Source organism: Panthera pardus, unplaced genomic scaffold, assembly GCF_024362965.1.
Source record: "Panthera pardus isolate Hobbes unplaced genomic scaffold, ASM2436296v1 HiC_scaffold_18, whole genome shotgun sequence".
NCBI classification, from domain to species: Eukaryota; Metazoa; Chordata; class Mammalia; order Carnivora; family Felidae; genus Panthera; species Panthera pardus.
In genome coordinates this window covers 13,212,944-13,237,893 of record NW_026526743.1, presented here as the reverse complement: position 1 = coordinate 13,237,893, position 24,950 = coordinate 13,212,944, and the positions used below count along the sequence as shown (strand labels likewise).

The window sequence follows — 24,950 nt, the reverse complement described above, 5'->3', positions numbered from 1 at the left end:
AATCCTGCCTTGTATCTATTTCATGTTTTCTACACAAACCTCAAAGTGCCTGGTGTTTTTGGTACAGAGGAGAAGTTCACTGCCAGACAGAGGTTCTGCATGGAGGTAACTGAGGGTCCTTCCTTAGGATACTCCACGGAGGAGGTGAGCTCTGAGCCAGGTGGTGCAGAGGGCGAGTCGGTCCGAAGGTGTTTGCTCTCCTCGCGGCTGGCCTTGCTGTGTGAACTTGGAGAAAGTACCGGGGCCCCGGGGACGCTGTTCAGGGTGCATCCCCGTGTTGCCGTGACTCAAGGGAGGCAACCGACACGGAAGCTCTTAGCGAATTGCTCCTATTGGCAGGAGGCCATAACCGGGACAGGGATGGGAGGCATGTGATGTCTCAGACAGCAAGTCCAGGCCCAAGCCCAGTGTTTTCTGCCAAGCCAAAGGGAAGAAGCGAGTAAGGGTGTGGGGAGAGTTAGAGCAGCAGGATGGCAACATGGGCTTTGGAGTCCAATTGCCTGGATGCCGACCCTGGTTCCGTCTGTGTCAGCCCGGGCAAATGATTCAACCTTGCTCAGCATCAGTTTCTTCATGTGTAAAATGGGCATGTTGGCAGTAATTCTCTCGTAGAACCACTCAGTGAGAATATTCAATAAGAAAATGCGTGGGAAGTGTTTGTAGCCAGCGGGTGCAGGGTACCTCCTATAACTGTCTAAAGCTGAACTCTGGATTCCTTGTCCCTGAGCTCCTCTAGAAACCTGTCCCATCTCAATAAATGGTTGTCACACCAAAAACCTACACATCTCCCTTGATCCTTCACTTTCCTTCAAATGTCCAGAGAGCTCAGTTTGTTTCCACGGTGGCAGGGACTGTCGCATACGATGTGGGCCAACCTGGTTCCCTCAAGTTAAACGCCTCCGAATAAATGTTTGTGGAGCAGCTCCTGCAGACAAGGCTCTGTGGATGCCGCTCAGAGGCCACACAGCTCTGAGAGGGGCTCAGAGAGGTTGGGTGGCTTGCTTGAAATCACACAGCAAGGGCTCGGCAAGCTCCATAGAGGCGGAGAGGGGCCCAGGGCACTTCTAATTTTTGAGCTTCCCAGTACGCTGAGAATAAAGGAACACCAAAGTGCAGTTAGAGACTCGTGCTCTCAGCAGCAGGAACAACAAGATGCCAAACGACTAATATTTGCAAGGTCATTTATTAAATTATTTGATTTAGTAAAACAAGATTCATAGTGTCCCACAGGAGGTGTGGTTTGCCAGTAGCACTCAACTGGAAAGTTAAAAATGGGAATCTTGTTCAATGAGGCCCTTCATGAATGTGATACCTGGTGCAAATGCCACCCCTGCCCTTGCGTCACTGCACCTGCCATGGGGACCTTACCACTATGTGACTCCGAACTTGACGCCTTTTCTGCTGCGTTCAGTTGCTTTTGCAGAAATGCGGGAGGTCCAGGACCTTGTGGTCTTTTGACAGGAGAAACCCGCACAGCAGCACACCCGGTGGGAAGGAGAGCCAGGTTCTGGAATCACCCTGCCCCTTCCTGGTCTGAGCAAGTCCTTGCCCACTCTGACCCACCTCAGGGTGCTCCTCTGGAAAGAGGGGAAAGTAACAGCACCTGCTTTATTGGATCACTGGGAAGATGTCGGGAGATGAGCGAGGAAAGCACGGAGCAGGTGCCGGGTAGCTGTTTGTACTATTTAGGATAACAGTGGACAGCCTTGGGCCAGGGGCATGGTGGCTTGAGAACTCCTCAAGGGTGGGTGCAAGGCTGACATGCTCGGTGTCCTCAGTTCTTGGCACAGGGTCTGGCACAGTGGGCCCTCCATGAAGGTGTAGAATTGCATTGCACAGAAGAGGCTTTGGGCCAGTCTGGGTTGGGGATGGGAGCACCTAGGGACGATAGGGGAGCCTGTCCCCTGTGGAGGGCCTGGCCTTTGATTTCTTCTCCACCCCCATCTGCCTCCTTGTGAGGCCAGGCAGGCACTCCCATCAACTCCCTTTTGCATGGTGTGGAGGTCACTGTCCCTTAATTTATTCCTAAGTAAATAGCTACCAAATGCCTCCTATGTGAACATAGCGGTGGGGACATAGTGGTGAACAGGTCAGACAAGAGTCAGAGTGATTATTTTCATGATTCCAATCTGAATGTTAAGCGGTAGGTTCACATGAACACATTATTTAAAATAAATAAAATAAGCAAATAAATAATGGGAGCTCTGCCCAGCCAACAATGGGAGTAGGCAGTGAACCAAAGCTTATGATTAATGCAATTTGGGGTAGCTGAGGCCCTTTTATTTTTTTTATTTTTATTTTTTTTTAATTTATTTTTGGGACAGAGAGAGACAGAGCATGAACGGGGGAGGGGCAGAGAGAGAGGGAGACACAGAATCGGAAACAGGCTCCAGGCTCCGAGCCATCAGCCCAGAGCCTGACGCGGGGCTCGAACTCACGGACCGCGAGATCGTGACCTGGCTGAAGTCGGACGCTTAACCGACTGCGCCACCCAGGCGCCCCATGAGGCCCTTTTAAAAAAAAAAAAAGGAGGATAAAACTGAACAGGACAGACATGCTCCCTATCCTCCTAGTGTGGAGATTCAAGTGGGGGAGGCAGATAATAGACAAGTACGTAACCTGCGGAAACTTGAATGTTAGGCAGTGAGAAGTGCTGAAAGAGGATAGAAATGAGAGAAAATGCTAATGTGAGGCAGGGTGACCAAGACCTCCCTGTTGAGGACATGGAAGTGGAATCCTGGAATGAGTGAGGGAATGGGCCCTGGAACAGCTGGGGAAAGATGGCACCAGGCAGGGGGAGAGCACGAACAAATGTCCTGAGGCATGTCAGAGCTTGGGCTTGGGTTGTAGGGACAGAAAGCCAGCAAGAAGGAAGTGAGTGATGGGTGGGGAGCAATGGGAGGTGATGTGGTAGAGGCAGGCTCTGGTCGGGTCGCATGGCGGGGTTCAAGGTTAGCCAGCTGGTTAGGATAAGGAGTCTTGAAGCTGGCATATTTGGTCAGCCTCCTGAGGCCTCCCAGGCTTGGGCTGTTAGTACCCTGGACAGCGGCTCAGCCCCTTAGAGCACTTGCAGCTATGGGGCGCACCCTACTGAACACAGACTTCTGTGAAGGTCTGCTTCTGTGGAGTGAGTTAGGGGCAGGTGGGGAGCAAATGACACTACAACGTGTATGAATTGGCCCCTGCCCACAGGAAGCGCAGTCATGTGGACGAATCATAAATGTACAACTTAATCAATCTTTATGGAGCGAACATCTGTGCAGGCACCACTTAGGTGGGGATAAAGAAGGCCACCAGCACCCAGCAGCCCCCACCCCTGTGTGTCCCTTCTCCAAGACACCCCTCCCTCCCTCCCTGCTGGAAGTAACCACTGTTCCTCACTTTGGAGATAATCATTTCTTTGCTTTTCTTTCGTAGTTAGTCACCTATGTCTCATTTAATGCATTCTAATTTGAATTCAAAACATGAATACAATCTCCTCTAAAAACCAAAACTGTAATAGAAAAGGTTAAAAGCTCTCTGCTTTCCCAGTTGGTCCCCTCACAAAAGGTAGCTGTCATTAGTTAGTTACCTTCAGACCTTTTTGTCTGCGTTTGTCAATTCTTGCACACCCATACAAAAAGTATGGTGTTTTTTTGTAGCTGTTTTACATAAATGATATTAATTTGTATAAATCCTTCTGCAGTTTGCGTTTTCACTTAACAGTGGCTTGGACAACCTTCTGTGTCCGTACCTGTATGTCTGTTTTGTTCTCTTTCATAACCACATACTGGGGAGATGCACTATAATTTACTTAGCCACTGTCCTATTGGTGGCATCTAGGTTGTTTCCGATTTTTCTCTACTTCAAACCTTGATGTGATGAACACTTCGTGAAATTTCTGAACTCCTTGACGGTGGCAAGTATTATGTTTAAAATTAGTGAAGTTCCTGTCAGCCCATGTTACTGCCCCCTTTTCACAGAGGAGGACCCTGAAGCTCAGAGAGGTGAATTCACTTGCCCAGGGTCACACAGCAAGTGAATGAAGGAACCCGTTTCCAAATCCTCATATGTCTGACTCCTAAACCAGTGCTTATATACACCGTATGGATAATTACAGTCTGCAGAGTGCGTGCCCCAATGCAACAAACATTCCTGGAGCCCTGGCAGTCTGCAGGCCCAGGGCTGGGCTCCTCCTCCACAGCAACAAATCTGATGCCGCCCTGCCCTCAAGCTCTGCCCTGTGGGGCAGCCTCCATGGGAAGTAATTACAATGCAGTACCATTGGTGCTAAAGCCCAGAATGTTGCCTGGAGCTGTCAGAAGAGGAGGTCATTACTATTAATTGGGACCCTGGCAGAGTTAGAGAAGGCTTCCTGGGAGGGGAAATTTGAGCCAAGGCTGACAAAGGAGGCAGGAAGGCCAACCCAATGTGTTGAAGAAGGTGAGCTCTGAGGGCAAAGTAGCTGCAGAGGTTGGCAGAGGCCCTTACCCACTTGGGCTTGGAGAGCCAGCCTTGGACTTCATTCTGTGGGCTCTGGGAGCCCTGAGGGATTCACTCATTCAACAGAGAAAGTTGGAGCACCTACTGTGTGACAGGCACTATCTCAGGTGTTGGGAATGTTACAGTGAACAAGACAAAAAAAAAAAGAAAAAAAAGAAAAAGACACCTGCTTTCAGAGAGCTTACATTTCACAGGGGTAACCAGACAGTAAAACAAGTTGACAGTAATTGAGTTCTAGAGAGTGCTACAATGAAAAGGAAACCAGGTGATGGAAGGCAGACAGAGTAAGGGAGGGCCCCTCGGAGGAGGCAGCCTTTGAGTTGAGTTCTCAGGGACAAGAGGAATGGAAAGAGATGGGAACAGCATTCTAGGGGAGGGGTCAGCAAGGTCAAAGGCCTCAAGGTGGGGACAGACTTGGCTTCTTCCAGTGTGGCTGGTGTGCAGTGCTCTCCATGGGGAGAGGTGAAGTCTTTCAGGGCCCTGGAGGCATTGATGGTGCATGGACCGGGCTTGTCTGAGGGGCAGAGGGGAGTTATTGGAGGGCTCCTGGACCAAGGATGATGGCCTTTGTGCTTCAGCCTTTGGACAGCTCCCTCCCTGCACGGGGGACTGTCGGTGGCTTCCCACCTGCAGTCATGCTGGAAGAGTGGGAAGTCTGGGCTGGATTGGTGTGGACAGCATGGGGGTGGGTGGGGACTCCTGGGTCAAGGGCGGTGCCTTGTCAGGGGAAGGCCCAGGGCCAGGCACCTATTTCTTTAGCTTCCTTGGAAGCCCTGGTGGATAGGTGTTGATGGATGCCAAGGACTCTGTTCTCAGGGGACCTACAATCTGAGAGACATATGCAAGCCAAGAGGAGGAGCAGTGAGCTAGCACAGCAGTTTAGGCACAGGCTTTGGGATCAGGGAGACTGTGGGTGTGCCCCGGCCTAGCTGTGACTGTGGCCCTCACTTTCCCTCATGTCTTTAAAATGGGGATAACAAAAGTCCCCGATAAAAGGCAAGGAGTCAGTGAAATCCTGAGTATAGTCAACCAGGTCCTTCTTAGAATAAGCTGCAATACATTCCCCTTCTCTTCCTATATTTGTTGTGTAGCTAATTGATCCATCAGACTATCTTGCCCATTCTTGTTTCTTTCAAGCACAGAATGTTAGAGCTGGAAGAAGCTTTTGCGAGCTCCTTCAGCACACCTCCCACCTAGAGATGGGGAAACTGAGGCCCAGAGTGTGCCAGGGGCTGCCCTAGGCCACCAAATGGCCAGGTTAGAATGGGGATCTGCTTGGTCTTGTGACTTTTATCTTCTTTAAGTCATATCACAGTGCTTCTCAATTCCTTCTCAGTTGAGGTGAACTCCTGGGAATTCCGGCAGGTTTGGGAAATTGGTGTCAGGAGGCTGGAGGTGGTGCGACAAGAAATGTTGTGTCGATGTGAATTTATTAAGCATCTGCTGACTTCTCAGTCCATGGACTTACTGCTTCCGAGATGCTGCTTCCTGATCTTGTCCCCAGCACTGACCTGAGCATCTTCCCTCCCACTATCCATCTGTGACCCAGGCACTTGCCCAGTCATCCACTTGCAGGCCCACTAGAGTCCTGTAGAATCTCATGTGAAAGTGGACCCTCATGGCCTCAGCCTCCCTGTCATCTGGGTCTTTGTCCCAGCCTCCTCTCTGTTAATCCTACCTCTAGATTCCACCGCTGGCCTGTCCTCATGCTGTGGATCTCTCTTACACACACTATTCCTGCTCAAAAGTCTCCCACCTACAACATCAAATCCAGCCTAAGGCATGTATGGCGCCCTGCCCAAATCTTTCTCATCCCAGCTTGAGCTCTGCCTCCTCTCCAACCTTTCTGCGGTAGGAAAGGTACTCCTGTGCTCCTGGGTTTCATTCTTCACTCCTCCCTCCTCCCCCCCCCACCCCACCTTCAGCAAATCACCAATTTCATGGGGTCTACTCTCAAAATTGCTTCTAGGGACGCCTGTTCCTTTCTTCCCCCACTGCCACCACGCTGGTCCCAGCCATTATCCCCTCCATCTCATGTGGGCACCACCCATTTCCCCACGGCCAACCTCCCACAGCAGCCTGAATCATCCACAAAAACATTTACAGAGCCACGTCACTTCCCTGCTCAAGACCCCCTCAGTGGCATCTCACTGTGCTTGCAGTAAAATCCAAAATGCTCACCTGGCCTGCAAGGCCCTGGGGTGTGGCCCTGACTCCCCACCTTGTCTCCTATATCTTCCTTGTTCAGTCTGTACCAGCCAATCGTGCCTCCCTTCCGCTCCTGGAATGGCCGTGTTGTTTGCTGCCATGTTGTTTGTGAGGAGGACAGGTCTGGGTTTGACTCCTGACTCTACCACTCACACGCTGTGTGACGTGTGGCAAGTGACTTCACCTCTCTGAGCTCCAATTCATCAGTAAAATGGGGATGATAATAGACCTTACTTCCTCAGATTGTCGTGAAGATGGGAACCAATGTATTGGCTCAAGTAGCACAGAATAGACAGTGACACTGTTGCTGCTGTTGTTGGTAATGATGATTGATGATGATGATGATGACGATGATGATGATGAAGGCAGCAAAGGAGAAATAATTTAAGTCCCTGGATGCTGGGTGCTCCTAAGCAGATCATGGGGTGGCTGCAGCTTGACCTTGACTTAGGGGCACCAGAGAAGCAGTTTTGAGGGCAAGGCCAAGGGTGAACAGGAAATGAAGGCTCAAGCCCAGAAACCAGGAAGGTGGGGGAAGAGGTGGGCAAGCAGTGCCCAGGGCAGGCCAAAGCTAGGTTTGGTCTGAGAGTAGCTGGGGCGCACTGGAGGATGGCATGGCCCTGCAGCAGGACTAGCCAAACACCCCTCTGTCTCTGTGTCTGTCTGTCACTCCTCATCTTGTTCTCCTATGTGTTTGGGTCCCTAAGACACCCCCCTGCCCCCAGAGGCTGCCCTGGCCTGGTCTCTGTTGAAGGCCGATGTGCTGAGATGCAGAGGAAGGTTGGTGTCAATGAATCACCGGTTCCTCTCCTGGCCCAGCTGTTGACTCAGTGTGGCCTGCAACCCAGTCTCCCTGTTTCCTGCTAAGCTGGGGGTCGGAGGGGCCTCTCTGAGCTCCCACACGCTGAGCCCTACAGATGAGGCAGCACTTGTGGAGAAAGACCCCTTGGGTCCCCACGCAGAGCAGGGATGTGTTGGGGCTGAGTAGAGAGGTCGCCAGAGACAGCGGGAATCCCGAAAGAAGCCAGGGAACCAAGCCACAGAGAGGGTCCCCAGGGGCGACAGAGAGGAAGAGGCCATGGCTGGGGGCCCTGAGGGGTGAAGAATCCCGCTCTGCTGTCCCCGGTGGGCTGGCTGCTCCCCCCCTACCACTCCCCGCCGGGCCCCCGGGGGACCTCGCTCTAATAATGTATTTGATCGACTCGCCGGCCGCGTACAAGCGATTATTGTCTTGTCGGGAGTCAAACGTATCGATCCGGTGAGAAATATGAGCAGAGCAATGGGGCCCGCGTGTCAGTTACCAGCCCCGCTGGCCCTGGGGAGCCCCCTACGTCTCCTTTAATTACCGCTCAGCCCTGAGCCCAGCCTGGCCTCCCCTGCGCTGCCTCCCTCCCAGGCTCCCTGCACCCCGAGAGGCCCCCCACTGCTCCCCAGCTCCCACACCCCACCTGCCTCGCTCAACATGGCTTGAGGCCTCTTCTCTGGCCGAGAGGCCACTATCTGCCCTGCCTGGGCCTCCCATTCCTGGCTGCCAGGGCCTCCCCACCCAGTGGGCCCAAACGCTGCCCCTCTGTCCTCTCCCACCAGACAGACGTCTCAGACCCATTCTCATTGGACTCCCTGACTCCAAGTCAGGGACTCAGTCAGCCTGGGAGGCAAGAGGGGTAGGGCGATTTCATCCCAAGGGGGAGTGATTGAGCCCTTTCCTGGCTCCCCCACTCAGCTACAGACCTGGGAAGGCAGCGCCCGAAATGGGTGGTGCTTCTCTTCGTGCTCACCATGAGGGGCTGACACCCAGTCACGTCCAGAAAGCACGTACCTGACATGGATGACATTGACTGTGTCCGTGGCAGAGTATGGGGGTGGCTTGGTGAGGTTTTGGCCCCCCATAATGTCCTTATGACCTCATTCCAACCTCCTCAAGACATAAATCCCAAATCCAAACAAAACCTGCTGTGCAAATGCAGCTTCAAGATGAGGCTCCGGTACCCCACTGCCGCCAGACCACTATCCAGACCGCTATCGGGAAGGCCCTTGTGCACAGAAACCCTGCATCTGAAAGACAGAGAGGGGTGGACCAGGAGGCAGGAGGTCTGAGTTGAAGCTGGGTTGATGTCGTGTGGTCTGTGGATCTCCTCAGTGAAATGGTCTTTACCATACGGAGTGTTGTGGAGTGTTGGTAGTTGGGAACTGGCCCCTCTGTGTACAGATGTGAAAAACACTGGTCATTACCCTTGAGTGGGCCCGCCCGCTTGGGTGTGTCTGGATGCACAGGGCCTGTGTGCAGAAGGAAGGGCACCGGGGAAGGTCTGCCTGTGTGTTATATATCCCGAGTTAGTGTGCATGGGTGTGAATGTGGGCACACGTGGCCAGGAGGCGTGCCTGAGCACACATGTGTAGATATGCCCTCGTGCCCACAGGAGGGTGCCCAGGGGTTTCTGTACACAAGAGTTAGGGATGTTGGGTAGGGAGCCTAGGCACAGAGGAGGGTTCCCGTGTGTCTGCGCGTGGACACATGTGTGTGAAGTGCCGGGGCTCATGTGTAGAAATACTTGAGTGTATGTATACGTTTGGGTGAGTCCAAGCGTCCGTGTGCGCGTGTGGCTTGGGAGTCCTCCTCCAGCGTGGGGCGCGGCGAGTCTCGCGGGGCCCAGGGCGGACAGGCGGCCTGTTTGGAGGCGCCAGGTGGCCTGACAGCCTCGGACCGGGCGCGGGGAAGAGGAAGAGGGCAGCGGGCTCCGCCGCGCCTTTGTCTGCGCCGCCGTGCGCTGGGAGTCCTGCGCCTTTGTGTGACCCTCGCAGGTGTGCGCGCAGGGGTGGGGGTGGGGGGGGCGGGGAGGGGAGCGGAGGGAGGGGCTTCCTCCTCCGCAGCCGGCCCCTCCCTCCGGCCTATTGGCTGGGCGCTGCCGCCCTCTGGCGGGAGCGGAGGGAAATGCTGGGTCGGGAGCGCAGTTCCGTGAAAGGCCAGCGGGCAGTCTGTCAGGGGACCCGGGGCTCCCCTCGCCCAAACCGCCTGGGGCGCCCGCATTTGCCCCTGGTGGACATCTTGCCACTCTGGGCCAAGCGGCCCCTCCCCTTCGCCCTCACAGCCACTGTCCCAGGGCACCGCTTCCTTCTCAGTGGACGGACGCCTCACCTGCGGACAGGTGCGTGGCTGGGTACCTCCCTTTGCACAGCCTTGCGGGACACCCACCGCGAACGTCACTTGCTGTGCTTCTTGGCTTCAGTGCTTCTTGGCTCTGGGCCCTTGGGGAAGCCACCTCAGCTCTCAGGTCCTCAATCTTTTCGTCTGTAAAATGGGGCAAATAGTGATCATCTCAAGAGATGATGCCTGTCAGGTGCACCTGTCAAGTCTGGCATTGGGAAAGACCCCAAAAAACTTCTAGCCAGGGTTTAGTGTTGTTGTTGTTGTTGTTGTTGTTGTTGTTGTTGTTGTTGTTGTTGTTATGGGCCCACCCTTTCTCCCAGACCTACATGCCCTGTTCCAGATGTGTTTGCCCTGGTGGAGGCCGCTGAAGGGCTGGGGCAGCTGTTGCAGGAACCTCCTGGAGACCCAGTGGGAGGACTCAGCTCCTCGAGCCTGTTGCCCTCCACCCCACTACCCCCACTGCCCCAACACACACATGATTTGGGGTCCACTGCCTCCTGAGGTGGGCCTTGGGGCCAGAGTATTTTCCCTTCTGAAGGGGGCGGACCCTGTGGTTTCCTCCCTGGGTGACTTCCGGCTGAGAGGGCTTGGCCCCCAGAGAGGGCGGGGAGATGACACAGTTGTTCCCCCAGCCCTGCGGGGCGGGCAGCACGGTTCACTCCAGCATGGGGGCTCCAGGTAAGGGGCCTGGGGCCAGCACCCGCTGCCGGCCCTGCCCTTCCTCCTTAGCTGTCTCCTCTGCACTTTCGCTCTGTACCTCAGCAGCTCCCCCGCTCCCACCCTGGGTCCCCGCCCTCAGCTCTTCTTTCCCCTTCCCTTCCACTCCAGACACCTGGGGGCTTCTGTCCTCCCCCCCCCCCCCCACTATCTCTGCTGCAGTGTTCTGAGGGCCCTAGGGGAGGGAGGATGGAGCCCAGTGTTGGTAGCAGGCTCTTATAAGGAGGACCAGTGGGTGAGGGCTGCGAAGGGCTGGGAACACTGAGCTGCAGGGCTTTTTGGTATGTGCATTTCTGTGCGTGTGTATGTGAGTGGTGGTTCTGAGTCCTCTGAGTGTGACTCATGTGTCTGTGTGTGAGGGTCTGTTGTGTGTGGCACTGTGGGCTAGCCTTGGCAATGACCTCTTGGCTCACTGCCTCACTTCATTTGTCCAGATATCACCTCCTCAGGGAGGCCTTCCCTGATCTCCCCGTCTGACTTGGCAACCAATCCCACCATTCTCGGACCCCTTGCCCTGCTTTGTCTTTTCTTTATGGCACTTATCACCACGCAAAAATTTATTATGTGTCAGCTGACTGAGTGAATGTTGTGTGCCGGGCACCCTTACAAGGTGATTTGTATTTGTTGGCTCCTTTGGTGAAATGTGTCTATCTCTGCATAATGATAGCTATCTCTCAGCAGTGCTGACGGGAGAGTTAAACGAGGTAATACGTGTAAATGCTTAACACGGTGCCTGGAACACAGAAAGCGTCAGTACTTGGTGATTGTTTCATTTGTGGCCATGTAAGCATGACTGTCGGTTTGTGTCGCGTTTGTGAGTGTCCGTGGGGATGGGTCTTGATTTGGCATGTGCCATCCTGCGCGCATCAGTGTATATGCAGGTATCCCTGTGGCCCTTCAGCAACGTGTATTTATTGAGCACTTTCGTGTTGGGTGTTGGAAACACAACTGAAACAGGTCTGTCCTCCTGGAGTTCCCAGTGGGAGAGATGGACCTGTTGCCAGAAAGCGGAGGAAGCACAGGCAGAGGGGTCGGAGGCACGGGGAACTGTGGGAGCCCAGAAGACTTGCCCAGCTGGGCCAGTGGGGTGTCAGAGAGGGCTTCCTGGAGGAGGGGATGTCTGGGCTGAGATGTGAAGGATGAGTGGGTAGGAGCAAGGCAAAGGAGGTGAGGGAGGTGGTTGACGTGGAGGGAAGACAACTTGCAGGATGGCACATGATTATTTATCGGGGTGACTCTATGTGCAGTTATGTATATGTGTGGGTATACATGCAGTGTAGATGCAGAGCTCCGAGCTCTGCTCCACCACTGACTCTTCCCTGTCTGGGGTTGAATGGGGGCCTCGTGTGTGCTAGGTACTGAGTTAGACCCCCTACTTGGGATCTCTCACAGAACTGCCCTGCCTGGAGGCCCGCCTGGGTTCCTGCCTGGACATGAATGAATACACTGCGTGGCCTTGGCCAGATCACTTGGCCTGCCTGAGCTCAGGGTTTGGGAGTCCACCCTGGCCATCTCCCAGGATGAGCTGATTCTAGGCATGTGAGTGTCTACACGTATGTGTGTATGTCTGTCTGAGTGACCTGGGTATGGATATGTATGCACACCTGTGTGTGTCTGTGTGTCTATCTGTGTATCCGTCTGTGAGTGACTCTGGATGTGTGAGTGTGTGCACGTCTGTGTGTATCTGAGTAACTCTGGGTGTGTGTGTGTGTGTGTGTGTGTGTGTGTGTGTGTGTATGTAAACGCAGGTGTGCATGCGCATGTCTGGGTGTGTGTTTTGCATATCTACCCATGTCATTGTGTCTGGGCATATGTCTTCTCTACAAACATCCCGACCCAGGATCTCTGCACACCTGTCCCTGTGTGTGTCTGCATCGTCTCTATCCTTGTCTGGGGCCCTGCCTGGCTGAGGCTGTGGTGTGTGTGTTCCGTGGCACAGCTGTGGGGCCACCTCTCTTGTTGTGTCTGCTGCCTGTATCTCCATCCTTCCCTCCTGACAGCTCAGAAGTGTTCACTCCCTTGAGGCCGCTCGCTCGGGGACAGACATGGGGTGGTGGTGGGGGGGAGGTGCGGTGCTGCTCCTACGGAGGCAGGGACCGGGCCAGCTGGGCCCACAGAGGTTCCCGGCAGCGCAAACCCTGCCCACAGGGGCTCCCAGGCCACAGCCTTGATTGAAGCCGGCTGTGAAGGCAGGAGACCCAGGGGACAGGCCAAGAGGGGCCAGGAGGGGTGAGGGGCAGCCCTTGGGCCCTCTATATTTAGCCCCATTTTCGGTAAGTGCTAACGAGAAGCTGGCCCAAGTCTGCTAAAACCGGCTGGGGGAAATGCAGAGGAGAAGTGAAAGTCCGGAGAGGGAGGGGTAAGGGAGGGGTGGGGAGGGCGGAGGGGACCCAGAGTCCCAGGCCTGAGGCAGTGGGGCAAGCGAGTGTGACCCCAAGGGTGTGGGTAGCCCTGGGTGTGTCTGACTCCAGGATGATAGGATTCAAGGGGCCCGCTAGGATTCCGCATCGCTTTTTCCTGCCTGGTCCTCTAAAGAGTTACACACTGCCAGGGATGAGAGAAGGGAGGGGTGGCTATGGCCATATAACCAAGCAGCCTTTCTGTGTGAATGAGGCTTTGAGATGGATTTTGGAAGGTGCAGGGAGCTGGAGCATATTAGAATCACCTGGTGGAGGTGGCGGTGGCGGGGGCTTTTCGAAATCCAGATGCCCCGGTCTTACCTTGTCCCAGTGAAAGCAGAGTGTCTGAGTGGGAATAGGTGTCAGTATTTCTCCAGAGCCAGGAGAGAGGGGCCTGGGCCGAGGCTGATAGCCTGTAGGATGGGCGCCTCCGCGGGCCTCTTAAGGGGATTGCCAATGTCCTAGAGTGTTAAGGCATCATTTGGCTTTGGATCTGTGGTGGAAAGGGAGTCCCCTATTCATGCTTGGTGGGGATGATTCTATGAAACCCTTTTCTCAGATTGGGCTCTGATGGGGGAGGAAAGAAAAGCGAGACAGGCTTGGGTGAAGGGCGACACTGACCATTTTGCCGTCAGCCCAGCCAAATGCTGTGGGGGTGCCCGGCTGTTTGGGAGTCAGGGTCGGGGAAGACTTAGGGACATCTATGGAAACAGAGTGGTGGAGATTTCTCCTTAAGCCATCTTTGCCTCTTCGGCCACTGTCCCTGCAGAGGAGATGTTACCTCAAAGGTTCAGGTGGGAGTTGCTTGGGGATTGGGGCTCAGGGTCAAGGTGGCAGGTGGCAGCAGGGAGAAAGGCTTGTCTGGGACGGGATTGGGTCCTGGCCTGTCAGAGATTCTTGCATGCATTAATGTTATTATGACACCAGCCTGGGCTCTAAGGAGTTCCCAGTTTGGGGCAGGGTGAGGCCATTGTCCAGGGAGTCAGGGTGTGTTAGGGGCACGGGGTTCTCAGACAAGAGACACCAACCACCCGAGGAGGCATGGAGGACCTCACAGAGGAGGTGACGTGTGAGCTGGGACCTTAAAGAGGAGCAGGGGTTTGCTCTTAGAGAAGAAAAGGTCACCAGGTGGGGGAAGAGCAGAGCCAAAGGCCTGGAGCGATGGGGGAGATCAGGGCCTCGGGCCCCCCTTGTTCACTTGACCCGCACGTCCTGGGCTGGGGAGTGTTGGGGACCCCAAGATGAGTCAGACCTGCCCTCAAGGGGTTCCCAGTCTGATGGGGGAGACCTGTTGGGGCCCAGATGGCTACAGCCTCTAGGACAGTCACAAGGGGAGACGCTGGGCCAGCAGGAGCCAGGGTGGAGGGAGCCACCGCCATAGACGACAGAACCTGTTCAGGGTCCTGAAGGATGAGTAGGAGGTCGCCAGGTGGCCAGAGTGGGGAATAGCCTTCCAGGCAGAGGGACCAGCCCACACCAAGGCCTCAGGAAATGTGTTAAATGGCAGAGGGACAACAGAACAGAGGCAGGAACAAGTAAGAGAGAGAGGTGCAGGGAGGGACGTTCGGCCAACATTTATAACCCATTCTTCTAAGCTGGGTGATGCCAGGGACCCAGCAGTGAGTCAGACCTGGCCTGCCCGCACTCTGATCTGGTGGGAAAGGACTAAGACACAGAAGGTCACAGCCCTGTGGGCTCAGGGCTAGGACAGTGGGAGGGCATGACCGTGGGAGGCTGTATCATTTTCCCAGGGCTGCCATAATGGGGTACTGCAGATGGGGTGGCTTAAACAACAGAAACTCATTTTCTTGAAAGCTGGAAGCTGAAAGTCCAAGGTCAAGGTGTCAGTGGGGTTGGTTTCCTCTGAGGCCTCTCTCCTTGGCTTGGGATGCCCATCTTCTCCCTGTGTCCTCACATGGTCTTTTTTCCTGCGCGTCTGTGTCCCAATTTCTACCTTCATGAGGACACCAGTCATATTGGATTAAGGCCCACCCTAATGGTCTCATTTAACTTAATTACCTGTTTAAAGACCCTATCTGGGCTTTTCTTGAGGAGATAGGGAGCTGTGGAAAGGTTCGGGGCCAGGTTGTAGGCAGGATCTCCCTGGGGAGAGATGGACACTAGTTGGAAGGAGGGGCCAGGAAAGGGGGTTGGGGCAGGGCTTTCAGGGATGCTAGACGGGGTGGGATGCCGGACCACACTAGCATTAGCAGTTGCCTGGAGCTGGGCCAAGTTCTGGGCCATTTAGAGGCAGGGTTAGGCTGGACCTCTGCCTTTGATATCTCAGAGGCAGGAGTGGGGTCTCCGCGCCTGGCACCAGCACCTGCTGCATCCTCCTGTGTCTCTCAAGATCATTATCCACTCATGCCCCTCCTAGTGCCTGGAAATAGGACCTGAGCTCCCGTGGCATCCTGGGCACCTGTTCCCCACACCTCCTTCACCAACCTATGCCTTAGTAGGACTGTGTACTCGTTTGTTTGTTTGTTTTAGCTTTTAATTTTTTTTCTTTTTTGTGTGTGAAAACATACATACAATAAAGTGCTCAAATTTTAAGGGTGCAGCTTGATGAATTTTTACATATGTATAGAACCACAGAGCCACCCGACAGATCATGATACGGAACATTTCCAACCCTCTGCAGGCTTCCCCACACCCTTTCCCCGTCCGCATCCCCCCAAAGGTACCCATAATCTGACCTTGGTCACCTGATATCATCTTGCCTGTTTTCTGAGCTTCCCGTAACTGGAATCCTACTGTCCGTCTGCTTTTGTGTCTGATGTCTTTTCCTTGGTGTCACGCCTGCAAGATTCAGCGGTGCGTGTGATTCAGGAGCGTGTTCTTTCTCTTGCAGTGGAGTGTTTCGTTGTATGGGCATACCACATTGTGTTGATCCACTGACGGGCCCTTGGGTTGTTGCCAGTTTGGGGTCATTTCGAAAGGGTTGCTGGGTACATGTGCCCATGGGCCTGGTGGGCAGGATGCCCCTCTCTCTCACATGGACACTCGGGAGTGGATGTGCTGGGTCCTAGGGAGGGGGCGCCTCCCCAGCTTTCCTGAATTGTGCTTATATCCATTCACACTCCCACCGGCAGTGTGTGACCTGGCTTTTTAATTAGGAATTTTAAAGCCGAGCAGCGTTTCATGTCAAGTAACCCTCAATTGCAAAATTCCTGGACATTTTTTTTTTTTCAGTTGCTGAAGATGTCCTAGCTACTGTAGCTGGCCTTTTTAAAATACCTTGGGTGCAGAACCCACTTGAGTTGGACAGCCCCTTTGATAGGGTAGCATCGTGTTTTAAGGCAGGGATGTGGAGTGAGTTGTGGGGGAGACCTGCTAGTCAGATTCAGGGTCAGGAGAAAGGTCTGAGGTCAAGCTGGGAGTCAAGGTCAGATGAAGGACTCGGACCATCGGGATAGGAGTTGGGATTCAGGATGGGTAAGGGGATCGAGAACGGATAGGGCAGAAGCCCAGGTTTATGTAGGGTCTACCCGGGTTGGGTTTCCAGTCAGTGTCAGTCAGGGTGAACTTGAATAGGGGTGACAGCTGGAGATGAGGTGGGCGGAAGTCACAGTGGGGTGTTAGCGGGGCGGGGGGGGGGGTCCAGTAGACCATAGCAGTGCTGATTAGAAGCGTGAACCCTGGAGTCATGCAGACAGGTGTCCAGTCAGGGCGCCTCTGCTGTCTCACTGGGCTCTTGGGCCCTCACTTTCCTCGTCTATAAAATGGGGGTAATATCAGCACCGACTGTTACTGTGAGCCCTGAATCATCCTTAACACTGTGCTTAGCGCTGGTAAACGATCACCTTTCCATTGCCAGCATCAGAGTGTTGTGAGGACAGAGCATCGCTCTGCCTCCATTGCTTTCTGTCCCCGGTGCTAGCTTGCTGCCTGTCACCTCCTGTCATTTCCTGGGTTTATGGGGCTGTAGAATGGGATTGCATTTGCACAGTGGGACACCCAGGCTGGACTGGGGTGTGCAGTTGGGATTCAAGGCTGAAGTCCAGGTGAGGCCTAGGATTAAGTCCAAGGACCAGGTCAGGGGCAGAGCCAGATGCAGTTGGAGTCAGTCGGAGTTCAGAGGTCAGAATGGGGCTGCTGGGCCCGTGTGCCGAACGCGAGAAGGGAGGCCAGGAGCGGGAGGCCGGGTGGGAGTGAGGTGTGGACGGGAACGTTGTGGGCTGGAGGAGGGGCAGAGATCAGAAGACTCACTCCTTTGGGGACGCTGCAGTCCTTCACACCCCCAGGCCCCACTCAGAGTGGAAAACATGTCTCACCCGAAACCTGGTGAGGCAGGACGGGCGCGCCTCGGGAGGAGGCCCAAGGTTGACTCGCTCCTGTGGAACATCACCCACCTCCTCCTGGGCACCGAAGCCTTCTCACGACCACCGGCTACCTCCCACCCCGCCCCAGGCCTCACGGGAGGTGGCCCTCCCTGTGCCACCTTCTGCAGGGGTGAAAAGGATCAGGCAAGACCCCCAAGGCCTGAAGGCCCTTTCTTGTCCAGCCAGAGAAGGGCAGAGGCCCAGTAAGGAGGGCATGCCTCCTCAAAGAGGCACTTGCAAGGTGGCAGGGGGTGCGGGGGATTTGGGGAGAGGCTGGGGTGGTGCTGGAGGGGGGGCTCCGAGAGCCCTCCTGGCTTCCCCCTCTCACCCCACTTACATCCCTCTTCTGTCCCCAGAAATAAGAATGTCTAAGCCCCTGGAGGCCGAGAAGCAAGGTCTGGACTCCCCGGCAGAGCACACAGGTGGGTGGGGAGGGGAGCAGAGAGGGCGGAGGCCCCGCGGGGTGGGGGAGCTGCGGGGATGTGGGGGGCACAGGTGACACCTCACTCTTTCCCTCTTGTTGCAGACACTGAAAGAAATGGACCAGACACTAACCATCAGGTCCGGAGGGAGTGGATGGGCAGGAGGGGTGGGAAGGGGGAGAAGGGAACAGAGGTGGCCCCTGTGGGCGAGGGGCGGGGTGTCAGAAGCTGCTTCATCTCATTCGTCCCATTCCCCCAACCCAACTTTTTCTTCACAGAACCCTCAGAATAAGACCTCCCCGTTCTCCGTGTCCCCAACTGGCCCCAGCACCAAGGTAAGCACCTATCAGAACCGCCAGGATGGGGGAACCGGGAGGGTGTGCTGTCATGGGTGGTGGTTGGTATCGGGGACGGGGTCCCACGCACCTTTGTGGGCCTGGGGCCTGAAGGGCACGGAGCCCCAATAACTCGGTGACAAGGCTCCTCTGGCTCCTTCTCACACTCAGGCTCCCGCCCCAGGCCTGTGACTCACCCAGGCTCCTTCCCCTTCCCTGGGGGGGTGGGGGTGGCCAGGGAAATCCCCCCCAGAGCCCCAGGGCGATGAACAACAGGAAGCTGAGGGCCCCGCCCCCATCCCAACTTCCCTGACAGGGGCCTGCCCCACCCCAGCCCCCCAACACACACATACAGGGGCCAGCCAATGGAGGAGGGTAAGGGGGGGGCAGACCCCGTAAGAATGGCTAAGGATGATGGGGTATCTGGACGTGGCCAGGCAGAACAAATCCCTAATCCACATGGGGCCCTGCCTGCTGCTGGGCATCGTTGGGCTTCCTGAGGTGTCTGGGGCCCAGGTCTCCACGCTCCAGCCTGGTGGAGGCAGCCACAGGTCCAGAGGCCTGAAGGCAGCATGGAGGGCACGCGCCGGGTGGTCCTCGGAAGGGCTCCTGACCCTGGCCAAAGGTAGCAGAGGGATGGCATTGGGAGCCGAGAGCTACTCTGTGACCATGGGAAAATCACTGCCCACCCCCCACCACCGCTGGGCTTCTCAGTTTCCTTTTCTCTAACATGGGGGCTATCAGATTGGATGGGCTCTGGGGCCCCGGGTGCAGCTTAGTGGGTGGGTATCTCGTGCTGAGTGAGTTGGACAGGGCCCAGGGGAGAAGGAGTCTGGCTCTGGCCTCCTTCCCTCTGATCTCGGGCACAGTTCTGGCCTTAGCTCTTAGAGCAGAGCGTATGTCCATTACCCCCACCCTCTCCTTCCCCAGCTGCATTTTTTGCAGCCTCTCCTAGTCCCACCGCAGCCCTGCTTCTCCGTGGGGAAACCAGTGGGGCCCTGGGAAGGAAGGATTCTCGCTGCTCTTCCCCAGCCCGGACCCTGGTTCCCGGAGAAAGCCCGAGGCAGAGAGGGCTTTGGCCTCTGACTCCAGGCCTCTGTCCACACTACGTCCTGTTCTCCATCTCACTCGGCCTCTTCTGTGTTAGTCTTTCCCCAACTGCAGTGATTCATGTGCTCCCATCACGATTTCAGACACATCCATACACCACTGTGTACCATTACTTACATCACAATTTTGTTAATTGGCTTCGTTTAAAAAAATATTTTATTATGGAAAATGTGAAGCAGATAACAAAGGAGGAAAAAAAAGAGTAGCATGAAAATAACCCCCCAGGTACCCATCAATCAGCTTCAACAATTTTCAGCTCATGAACTGGCTTGCTTTTTCAACAGCTGAAATACATTTTTTTTAGTGGAAATTTCATGAATGGAAAACCAGAATCACTTGCCATGGAAATAAATACAGTGATTAAAAAAAAATTTTTTTTTTATGTTTATTTATTTTTGAGAGAGAGACCGAGCGTGAGCAAAGGAGGGGCAGAGAGAGAGGGAGACACAGAATCCAAAGCAGGCTCCAGGCTCTGGGCTGTCAAGCACAGAGCCCAATGCGAGGCTTGAACCCACGGACAGTGAGATCATGACCTGAGCCGAAGTCGGATGCTTAACCGACTGAGCCCCCCAGGGACCCCAGTGATTTTTTTTTTTTTTAAGTAATATCCACGCTCAATGTGGGGCTTGAACTCATGACCCCAAGATCAAGACTCGGTGTCTATTGACTGAGCCAGCCAGGTGCCCAATACAATGATTATTAAAATGTACCCAGAGACTCTTGCCTGTCAGGTGTAAGCCTGAGAGCTTTCCTTCTCTCGTTAAAAAGGGAGATGAGTCGTGCTGGGGACAAGGCCTTAGAGCCATCCTAGCACCTAATGGAGACTTTCTCAAGAGAACCAGAAGGAATGAATGAAAGAAACCTGAAAGAGGACCAATATTCTGACCATGTTGGTGTGGGTTGTTGTTGTTTTTTTTTTTTTAACATTTAATTAAAATGTGACATACACAGAGATCTTCAATGTATGGCTCTGTGGATTTTCACAAACTGAACACCCATGCAGCCAGCACCAGATCAAGAAGCAGAACATGACCAGACTTCCAGAGGCTCTTGATTCCCTGCCGGGGATGGCCACTGGCCTGGCTTCTAACATTCACGGTGGTTTGATGCATCTCGGCGCCCCTTAAACTTCCTGACGTTTGTATCCGTACCCTGGGACACTCCACTCACCCTCTGTTATTTGGCCTTTTCCCCGACCTCTGTCTGTCTCAGTCTGCATTCCAAATGCCACACCCCTGCCAAGCTGTTGGGTCACCTTGCAGCAGTTGCTTTCCCTCTCTGGACTCCCTTTTGCAAAATGGTGCTGGGCCATTGGGCTGAAGGATTAGGGATCATCCTTTCAGCCCGGTGTCCCCTCTGGGCCTGAGCGTGTGATTCTTCAAGGCATACCTCCTCCTACCCCCACACGTCCTTTACCAACAGCCCAATCAGGCAAGTCCACCGTGGTCTGGCTTTCTGTCTAGGAGAGGAGGAAGGCCAGGACTGTGTCGGTCTGTCCTATGCGTTTGATGCGAGAGGCAGCCACATCCTACACCGAGATGAAGGAGGGGCTCAGTGGACTTCTGGGGTGGAGGCTGAAAGGTGGCAGCATCTGGGCCACATCTGGCCCTCATATGTGCTTTGCTGGTCTTGCCAGCGATTTTGGTTTGTTTTTAGTTTTTTGTTTTTTTTTTTTGGTTTTACTTTAGATTTTATCTATCTATCTATCTATCTATCTATTTATTTTTATTTTAGAGAGAGAGCACAAGCAGGGGGGAGGGGCAGAGGGAAAGAGAGAGAAAGAGAGAGAGAGAGAGAGAGAGAGAGAGAGAGAGAGAATCCCAAGCAGGCTCTGCACAACAGCAGAGTACCGATGGGATCATGACCTGAGCCGAAATCGGGAGTCAGACGCTCAACCCCCTGAGCCACCCAGGCACCCTGTGTTTTTGTTCTCGATTTTAAAATGAGTGATTGGTGGGAGCAGAGCGGGAGCTGGGCAAGCTTCTCCTTCGGGAGGGCTGCACACCCTGCCAGCATACCCCATCCTCATCTGTCCAGGTCACCCATTTGCACTGTCTGCCTCTTTCCACACTCGTTTGAATTCCAGACCCATGTTCTAAGGTGGTGATTTTTTTTTAATAACCTGAGACCCTTTCTTCCAGCGAAGTCTTACTCCATTAATAAGAGATGCACCTGTAGCTAACGCAGATGAAGGGTGCGGGACCCAGAACTCTACCCTTTGATGTTCCGAGTCCCCCGCTGGCACATTTCCCATTTTACAGATGGGGAAGCTGACCCCCCAGAGGGGAAAACTGCTCCCCAAAGGTGACCCTCTTCCTGTAGGGGGTTTGGGTGCAGGGAGTGTGTTAGCCTTATGTGATTGCTGAGGACACTGAGGCCAGAAAGGTGGCCTAAGACCCCCGGCCGGTCAGTACAGGGTCTTGGCCTCTATACCCCGGTCCACTCCTCCTCTGCCGGCCGGCCCCAGGCTGCTGTTGCCACACACGTGCCCTCTCTTTGGTTCACAGGTGGGCATTCTCTCTGGCCTCCACTTAACATTCTGGGGTCCCGGACCCTGCCTCTCTCCCCCCCAGATCAAGGCTGAAGACCCCAGTGGCGACTCAGCCCCCGCAGCACCCCCGCCCCCCCAGCCAGCCCAGCCGCATCTGCCCCAGGCCCAACTCATGTTGACAGGCAGCCAGCTAGCCGGGGTAAGTACTCGGGGAAGCATGGGCACGTGGGCAGAGACCAGCCACCCCCCACCTGTTACAGGACCGGTGGCATGGGGTGTCCCGCCAGGACTGCGGCCGCGCTCTCGCGCCTGCCTCCTGTCCCCCTCGGTCGTCCTGCAAGACTTGTGCCCTAACCTGCTTGGCTCAGGCACTAACCCCTCTCTGCCTTCTCTGCTCCTCCCCACACCCCTCCCCTGGCACCCCACCCCCCTGCCGCCCGCCCCCCGCCCCCCACCCCCGCAGCTCACGGCGCTGATGCCGGCTCAGCAGCAGCTCCTCCTGCAGCAAGCCCAGGCCCAGCTCCTGGCCGCAGCCGTGCAGCAGTCCAATGCCGCCGCGGCCGCTGCCGCCGCCTCCTCCACCTCCTCCTCCTCTTCCTCCTCCTCCTCCTCTGCCTCCTCCTCGACCTCGCAGCCCCCGGCCTCCTCTGGGGGAGGCGACCTGCCGCCACCACAGCCTGCCAGCCAGCCCCCCGGGACCCCACAGCTCACCCTGTCCCAGCCCATCCAGCTCACAGCACAGGTAAGGGCAGCCCCGGGGGGGCCCACGGCCTTCAGCGGACGATGCGCAGAAGCCCGGCGTGCAGGGGGCCGGCCGGTCCACAGGGGCCGACTGTTAGGACCACCGGTTGTGTGCCAGGCAGTTCCCAGCAACCCCAGGAAGCCTTGGGGGATGCTGCCCCCCATGTCTCGGTGGGGGAAAGCGAGGCTCAGAGGGAGAACATCCCCCGTGTGATGGAGTGTCCAGCTAAGCGCTTTCTGTGTATCTTGGTGGGGGTTCGTCCTCGGTTTACAGCTGAGGAACCCAGGGGACTCACCCCCGTGGAAGGGCGCCCATGTGGGCACTAAAAGGAAAGGCTGAGACTCTGAACTAGTGCCCAAAAATGTGTGCCCTGGAGGATCCAGTGAGAGACTCTCAGAACGGGGGCCTGTGGCCACTGGGTCAGGGAGTGCCGTGTCCTCTCTGGCCATTCTGGAGACTTTGGGTACACACCGAATCATGAGCTAGTGGCTGTATTTGTTTCCTGGGGCTGTCATGACAAAGCCCCACAAACTGGGTGGCTCTAGGGAGAACCCCTCTTTGCTTCCTCTAGCTTCTGGAAGTACCAGAAATCCTTGGTGTTCTCATAGCTGGATCGCTCCAATCTCTGCCTCCATGGTCATATGGCCACCTTCTCTCTGTGCACGTCTGTCTCTGTGTTCACACTTCCCACCGATCACTGGATTAGGGCCCACCCTAATGACCTCATTTACTTTGATTACATCTGCAAAGACCGTGTTTCCGAATACGGTCATTTACTGGCACTGGGGGTTACGACTTCTGACGTATCTTTTGGGGAGCCCTGATTCAACCCATGATAGTGGCCAAAAAATTTCCCATAAGGATAGTCGGCAGAACAGAGTAGGAGTTGAGCAGGCTTCCCCTCCTGACAGGCCTGCACTCTCCACCCCGTTCACACTTGCCCCTGTCACCCCTTTGTGCTGTCTGCCTGGGTTCTGTAAACATTTGAGTCTGTAGCCCGTGTTCCAGGGCAGTGAAGGTCCTGAGAAGTCCTGCAGCAAGGAACCTTGTTTGACTTCCCTCAGCCCTGTGTTTCCCACAACGGCTGCTCCTTGGGTTGCTTTTCTTTCTCTCTACCCACCCCTTTCCATGAAACCCCAGGGCCAGATGCTGTCTACACTGAGGTGTCCAGTACCCATAAGGTTGTTCCCTTGACAGAGAGTTCAGCTTCCAGCAGGCCCGTTCCACTACTTACCAACGCTTCCATGTGAGACCATCCTTAACGCTGAGCTGGTATCTGCCTTCTTAGGGCTTCCTGCCTCCGGGCCTGGTTCTGTAGAGACACACACAGCAATCTGTGCCCGCTGCCCCGTGACGGCTCTTCCAAACTTAGCCTCACAATGGCTGGCTCACCATGGTGACTGTAACTAGAGTCTGGCAGGTGCTGTACTAACGGTGACCTCCTTGAATCCGCAAATCCTCATCCTGGCCGGGGTCAGCCGGTGAGCACAAGGGGCAGGATAGCCCTGGAGCCAGACCTGGGAGTCCAGGGCTCTAACCATAGGACCCGGGGCCGCTGCCTTTAGCTATTGTCCCCAGCTTTCCCACTCTGGCCACCAGAGACCCCAGCAGCAGGAGGTCGCCTCACAGCACATGCAGTTAGTTCTTCACGGAGCAACACCAAGGCTCGGGGCTCCTCACTAGGTCCCAAGTATCAGTACCCCTGCTCTGTTCTCCTTTCTACCTGGAAGTCGGCTCCCTCCCTTTACCTGGACAGCTCCTCTTCAGCCTTTAAGCCTCAGCTTGGGAGTCCAAATCTCCAGGAAGTTTTCCATGACTTCCCTCCCTCCATCTGGTTTATAATCTCCTGCCTCCTGCCTCCTGCCTCCTCTGGGGGTCCCCAGCCCTTTCCTCTCCTTCTGGCCCTCATCACCAGTGCTGTGTCTGAAGATGCCTGAGGAAATATCTGTGGAAGGAACAAAGGCCACAGGGAGGGGGAGGGAGAGAGCCACCCAGTGCAAACCGGCCAAGCCATTCCCCCTTGGGAGCAGGAGGCATTCCTTCTGTTTGTAAACTCCTAGAACCACCTCCCCCAAGTTCCCTGCGACCCAAGGACCCAGCGACCCAGGCTAGTCCTCTGCCACCTGCTGTTCCGCCCAGTCTCTGATTCTCAAGGACGCCTCCTCTAACCGTCCTGCCAACCCCTTCCTCTGGCTCCTCCCTCCCCAGCTCTGATCTGCTCAGTCCTGTTGTCTGCAATTGCAAAGCCAGGACCAAGAGTTTGTTTTCTGGGAGTTCTGTCACCCTGTGACCTCATTTCCCTAACAGACGAATGTTTATCCCCAGTTCCAGGCACCATGCCGACCAGGAACAACCCAGAACGTGGGTACCACATTCCTCCTGTGTTACTGCCTCCCTGCATCCACAGCCATTCCACCCCTGGGCTTGACCCCTCTCCTCAGTCTATGTCTCTTGGGCCTGCCAATTCTACTTCCCATGACTGCTCAGCTCTGTCCTATGGTCATTTCACAGACATTTCCTAGCCCCCTGTGTGTCAGGCCCTGGCGGGAAGCTAAAGACTTAGAAGTGACTCAG

General features: G+C 55.2%; 1 protein-coding gene and 1 long non-coding RNA gene across 11 annotated transcripts in view; one reads left to right on the top strand and one right to left on the bottom strand.

Moving 5' to 3' along the window:
- The window catches only part of POU2F2 (POU class 2 homeobox 2), a 76,223-nt gene that overhangs the window by 32,374 nt on the left and 18,899 nt on the right, over nt 1-24,950 (top strand). For 4 of the 10 annotated variants that reach the window (XM_019434537.2, XM_019434536.2, XM_019434540.2 and 1 more), the window contains exons 1-5: nt 10,433-10,516; nt 17,633-17,698; nt 17,803-17,837; nt 17,977-18,033; nt 21,717-21,833. In XM_019434537.2, the coding sequence (XP_019290082.1) occupies nt 10,450-10,516; nt 17,633-17,698; nt 17,803-17,837; nt 17,977-18,033; nt 21,717-21,833 (342 nt within the window). In that variant the 5' untranslated portion in view covers nt 10,433-10,449. Of the gene's footprint in view, nt 1-9,811; nt 9,837-10,432; nt 10,517-17,632; nt 17,699-17,802; nt 17,838-17,976; nt 18,034-21,716; nt 21,834-22,097; nt 22,377-24,950 lie in introns of those variants that run through there. The other 6 variants (XM_053905858.1, XM_053905863.1, XM_053905862.1 and 3 more) reach the window with 4 other exon arrangements.
- LOC109258014 (uncharacterized) lies at nt 22,852-23,857 on the bottom strand. Its single transcript, XR_002076166.2, has 2 exons — nt 23,611-23,857; nt 22,852-23,118 (listed from the first exon to the last, which is right to left on the bottom strand). It is a non-coding gene; the product is annotated as an uncharacterized LOC109258014 (long non-coding RNA).